The 6,000-nt window shown below is 37.2% G+C and overlaps 1 protein-coding gene across 1 annotated transcript in view; it reads left to right on the top strand.

Annotated features, from left to right (window-relative positions):
* Positions 1-5,778, top strand: part of WRNIP1 (WRN helicase interacting protein 1) — a 28,475-nt gene extending 22,697 nt beyond the window's left edge. Inside the window, exons 5-7 of the mRNA XM_062570044.1 lie at positions 2,164-2,319; positions 2,923-3,002; positions 3,490-5,778. Coding sequence (XP_062426028.1) covers positions 2,164-2,319; positions 2,923-3,002; positions 3,490-3,765 — 512 coding nt within the window. The 3' untranslated portion in view covers positions 3,766-5,778. The remainder of the gene's footprint in view (positions 1-2,163; positions 2,320-2,922; positions 3,003-3,489) is intronic.
* Positions 5,779-6,000: the final 222 nt, after the last annotated feature.

Raw genomic sequence — 6,000 nt, forward strand, 5'->3', positions numbered from 1 at the left:
TTAAACTAAATTCTTGAGGCCAAAATCTATAATTGGGTTAACCAGCCTGAGAGACAGAGGTAGTAAAGAAAGATCTAAAGGAAGAGTTGTCTAAAACTTTTTTTAGCCGTTTTAGGCATCTGACTGAGAAAATATCAAAACTGTATATTTAGAAAAGAAATATACAAAGAAGAAAGAAACATAAACCCTTTGCATGTAGCTGTATTCTTTTCCTTTAATTGAAACTTCATTTTAAGTACAATTCCACAGTTTTTTTGAAGACCAAGTCTGTTGTATATTTACTTTTATTGTACAGATGAGTCAGTCACCCACACTAACATTGTGAGGAGGGAAATAAAAGGAGAAGTATGTTCTCTTTCTAAGCCATATACTCTGAATACTTTAAAGATATGTATCTCTAGACCTAACCTGTCTGCTCGCTTCCTTCTGTCTATCCAGCTGGTTCCAAGTATGACAAGTCCCAGTAGCCCCAAGAGTGTATAAAAGCACTTTAACAAAAAAAGATGGGCAAGTGCAACCTGTCAAGATATTTAAAGGCCATCTTTACTTTTAAGAGACCAAGAGACGCCTCTTCCAAGAGGATGATGCGAGTTCAGCTGCTTGGGTTTATTGCTATGAACCCAAGCGTCATGACGGAGCACAGACATGCTGTTTATGTTGGCGTGATAATGACTGCATACCATGGAGCTCTTTGTGTGTGGAGTCCAATTAAAAATAGCAGTCTGCAGGCCTGCATATTCCAGAAGATCACACTCGAATTCCCCACAGGATTGTACTGCAGTGTTAACTGTAACAGAGGAAGATGGGATCACTTTCTGACTTGAAGGTTGAAAGTCCTACTGACTTTCAAAGGAGCGGTTGCAGCAGTTTTGGGGCTTTGGTTTTCAAACTTATCTGCATGGCTTTTTGTTATGCAGAGCCTGCAAATGACAATAGCGTGTTCTGGTGTAGCCCTGGGGCTCTAAATCCTTTTGGCCGTAGGAGGAAGACAAATACAATGCATGGTTGTGTATGCAGCCAGTTGCCTTTATAATACACAGTTATCTGTGGTCCAAGGAATGCCAAGCACTTTATAAAAATAAAAAAGCAGATTATTTGAAAAGTTTAAAAACAATATTTCAGCAAGGTACTCTTACAAGTTTGATTAAAAGAAATGCAGCCACCTGCATGGAGAAGATTTGCAAGCAGGAAGGGTCTCATTCAGTTTTCTTAATTCTGCCCCTCTATTTTTAGCTGCAGACCTAAAAGATCTGTGGAGTAGCACTTTTTCTCCACGGAGTCAGTATTTAATCTTATATTAAACTTCAATATTAAGAAAATTTCCTTGGAAATTATTAATTCCTCTGATCCCCGTATTTAGCAGTCTTGCATTTCAGATGGTTGGGGATTTTTGGTTTGGTTTGGTTTTGTTTAAACTTCTTAAAGTTTTCACTACCCTTCCAGAAGTGCTGATGTCCACAACAGAACCCACAATTTCATAGGAGGTTGCAATGGTTATGTGATGTGATTCTGTTTCCCCGGAAATAATATGCCATCATTGTAAATCCACAGCAAAATTGTTTCTCTTTTTCCCCGTACAGCACAGCAAACTCATGTTTGATTTACTTCACACTTTATTTGCAGGTTTTAGTTCATGTGAAATATTTTTCTAAAATACCACTAGTATGGAATTGGATTTCTCTAATTTTTCTGTTTTCTTTTCAGTATTGCATTTGTATGTCAAGAAACAACAGTCATCAGTGTGATAGATCTGTTCACTACTTCCTTTTGCAATAGTGCTTCCTGACTAGTTTATATGTATCTGTAACTTACTGTTTGTCAGTTAAAAATACTTACATAAGGTCTTTTTCCTAATGGTTTAAAATGTCAGGGGCTTTTTTTGGAAGGAAAAGTCATTAGAGGATCAGAAAATTGCAAGTTTTTTCCCTTGTAGCATTTGAAAAAACACCATCCTTTTTATCTACTGTTGCTCTGTTATGCTTATGTATTTAGTGGAATGATCCACAGGGCAAAATATGAAGGCGTTTAAGATGTTCTTGAACACTGTGATCACGAAAAGAATTTGAAAAAGCTTGTTATGTTTATTTACTATGCTCTAGTAAAGTACGTTCTGTTGTTTTAGATGTATTTACTGTGTATCTCTACTCTCCGCTTCCTAAACAGGAGAAGAACATTACAATTGCATCTCTGCCCTGCATAAGTCTATGAGAGGTTCAGATGAAAATGCTTCCCTTTACTGGCTTGCTCGAATGCTTGAAGGTGGTGAGGATCCACTCTATGTGGCAAGGAGGCTGGTGAGGTTTGCAAGTGAAGATATTGGTAGGTATTGCAATCATTTGTGCTGGAATATTATGGTGACTTAAGATCTGCCTTAGGTTTCTGTTTTCCAGAGGCTAGTGTTTAAAAGCAAAAAATCTTCTCTGGGTATGAGAGAAACAAAATACTGAAATGTATACCTACCCTGCCTTGCAGTTTTCAGACTTGATAGCTACTTAATTGTAAGGCATCTCAGTTGACTTATCTAAACTATCAGATGCAATATTTTTAGTGGAGAAATGGTGGCTGAAGAGTTGTTAGACCTGGGGGAGCTGTGTCTGTATAACAGTATTTCCCCTTCCAAAAAAGTAAATGAATATCATACCACCTGCTATTGCTCAGGCTGCCACCATGTGGCAACAGATTCAGTCTGAAAATCATATCTGACTTTCAGACTTTTCCTTTTTAGGGAGACAGAAGGGAGAAGGTTGCAGATGGAGGGAGTACATCTTATGCACTACAAAATATAACTGAAGTTCCACCATCTAAAAAGGCTACTTTAAAATGTGCACGGGTAACCTTATATCTTACAAGAAGAAAAGAATAGTCAGGTGGTGACTAAAGCAAACTGACTTTAATCTGCTTTCACCTAATCCCTTTGTGCAGGGCTGGCAGATCCTTTGGCTTTAACTCAAGCAGTGGCTGCTTATCAAGGTTGTCACTTTATTGGAATGCCAGAATGTGAGGTAAAGACTTCATTCATTCACTGGTTTGAGAGCACCGTTAATTGCAAAGTTGAGTTGTAATTATAAAAAGAAACAGAGATTGCAAAAAAGACAAATTTATTTATTCATTCAGTACGCTATTTCTCTGACTAGTAAGCAGAACAGCTCTTATAGCTCTTGAAATACATATTGAGTTTAAAATATAATTTTCTGCATATTTGCTGTTAAATTTGATATTTTAACTAATTTCATTTTGTTCTGTCGGTCTTATTTTCCTTCTGTTATAATTAAAGTCATATATTCTGATGTTCTAAATTAGGCATTCTTCTCTAGGAGCCAAAATCACACGCTATATTGTTGTTAAATCATAGTATTCATATTGTAGTAGCAGATGAGAGTCAGTTAAAAACACCAGCCCAGTCATACTGTTCTTTACAAACAAGCTGGACAGCAGCCCTTTTCCTAACTTGAAAGAAGTCATTTAACATTTTATTTTTCTTGTTTCCAGGTCATTCTTGCACAATGTGTAGTCTATTTTGCCAGAGCACCAAAGTCCATAGAGGTATACAGGGCATACAGCAATGTCAAAGAATGCCTGAGAATGCACACAGGACCCCTCCCGCCTGTTCCACTGCACCTGAGAAATGCCCCAACAAGGCTCATGAAGAACTTGGGCTATGGTAAAGGCTATAAATATAACCCCATGTACAAGGAACCCGTAGAGCAGGACTATCTGCCAGAAGACCTGAAAGGAACAGACTTCTTCAAGGAACGAAAAACATGAAAGTGTTGATCAGAATTTTGATGCATGTGTTTGTACTGGGACAAAAATTCACCTCTTACCAGCCAAGTATCTCTGGGTTGAAAGTATTAACCAGCTGAGCCTTTGAGACACTTATCCTTCTGGTTGTACTACTGCTGTTGTAAATTTACTGCTTTGTAAATAGTTACAGCTATGCAATATAGAAATGCAGAAGTAAGCTTTGTCAATGTAATAGTGTCACCTTCTAGTTCAAATGAACTGGAGAAGATATTTACATGACTTGTATTTCTGTCTCTTTGTATGAGACAAGGAATATTGTCATGCTTCTTTTGAAAATCAGTATCTATTTCAGATTTTGAGAATGCTTATTTTCCAGAAAAAGAATAAGTTGCCCCTCAAGCTAAAATATGGTAAACAAAATGTAATTACAATGTAACACTTGTTTATACAGTGTTTCAGAGACTAATTTTGTACAACATTTATTAAACCAATAAAGTTGTTGAAAGCAGGGTCTATGCATTGTTTAAATATTCTTATGACAGCAGTATGGTTTTGGAAGTTTGAGGTTCCTTTAATTTTATCATCCCTACTTTCCTCAACAAGTTTAAATTATTTTGGAAGTAGAATAGTCATGAAAATATCTGATCTATGTTAGTTTTTGAGCTTCTGTCACTTAACGTTTTTATCATAATGACGTTTTGGGAAGCGCTTTTAGAAAGGAGACTCCTAAGCAGCAAAATATTCTCCAAATATTTCCAGTTGCATGACCGCAATTCCATTAGCTTTGAGTTGGAAAGCTGAGAGGCACAAATTGACTTTCTGCTATTACAACAGAGAATTTGACTTCCTCTTCCTACTGAAAATATAACCAAGATTTCTGTTGATTGAACGTTTCAGTAGGTGCAACATACGATCATGGCAGTGGCCCTGATCATTCCTTCATTTAAATGCTAATTCCTCCCCCTATCCACTCTTTAATCTTTCGTAAATGTGCAATATTTTGGTATGTTGAAAACCTAGTGACTGCTAAAACAATATACGACTGTGCTATCTAGCAGCTGGGTAGCAGAAGTGCTGAGTAGTCACTTGGACAACTGTCTGCATTTTTCAAAGTGCTGTATAATAATCTAGCCACAACTGATTAGGATATGTGTCTTGTCTGGACTGAGAATTAACAACCTACACAGTAGTACGGCGCAGTTACGGCCAGATTTGCTCATTAATTATCCAGGAGTTACTTGCTAAATACCTATACCCACAGTATTAGGCCTATACTAGCTACCTGACAGATATGAAGGTTTCCTATCTTGATCTCGCTGAATTTGTGAAATGTGATGAGATCAAATGTTGAAGTGTTTTTTGTGTGTTACAACCTCTGATCCTCTTTTGCTGTTCAGCCAAGAATGCTATGTCCACACAAAAAGGTGGAGGTAGCTCTACTAAGTTCCGTAAATGCATCAGAAGGTCAGAAATTAGGTTGCTAAACCTCCTCTGTAGGGAGCATTTTGCTTATAATATTGAAACATCTGACTTTTTTGGCAAAGCAAGAAAACTTTTTTTTGTATTGGAGATATACTGAGCTATTTGCACCTTTTAATGCTGTAGGTGTGAGCCAACCAAGCCACTTGCTGGTCAGCTACCTGGTATACACAAATGGCAAAAAGGTATTTCTTGATGGTTGGTGTTAGGTGCTGTATGGAGCTTAGATTAGAAAGGCTGTACAACTCCACATCTGGAGTATGTTCAGCATAACTTATACAGACCAAAGGAGATGGCTGTACAACTCCACATCTGGAGTGTGTTCAGCATAACTTGTACAGACCAAAGGAGATACAAGGATATGGTTCCAAGTCAGGAAGCTAATTGTAACTTTCTTGAACTTTCTTGTTGACTGTTCTCATGTTTCAAGATACCTTGCTTGACCTTGGCCTAAATCAAAGATTTTCAATATACAACCTAAATCTTTGCTGCTAGTCCACGAAGAGACTTTCTGATTATTGTCTGCTCTTGTGTAAATGGTATCTATATTGCAAATTACTTTGTTGTGTGTGTGTTGTGTGTCTTCCCAGCTTGATAAGCTCCATGAAAAAATGTAGGATTTAAGCCAAAGATTCCAGTGTAGCTTTTTAAACATTTCAGAAATGAAACATATTGTGTGACTTTGTACTGTTAGAGATTTTGAGTCAGATTGTTTAAACCTTTCTATGTGTTCTCCTATCTCAGATGAGCATCACTATTCATTACAGTCAGATTGTT

Source organism: Rhea pennata, chromosome 2 (genome assembly GCF_028389875.1).
Source record: "Rhea pennata isolate bPtePen1 chromosome 2, bPtePen1.pri, whole genome shotgun sequence".
NCBI lineage: Eukaryota > Metazoa > Chordata > Aves > Rheiformes > Rheidae > Rhea > Rhea pennata.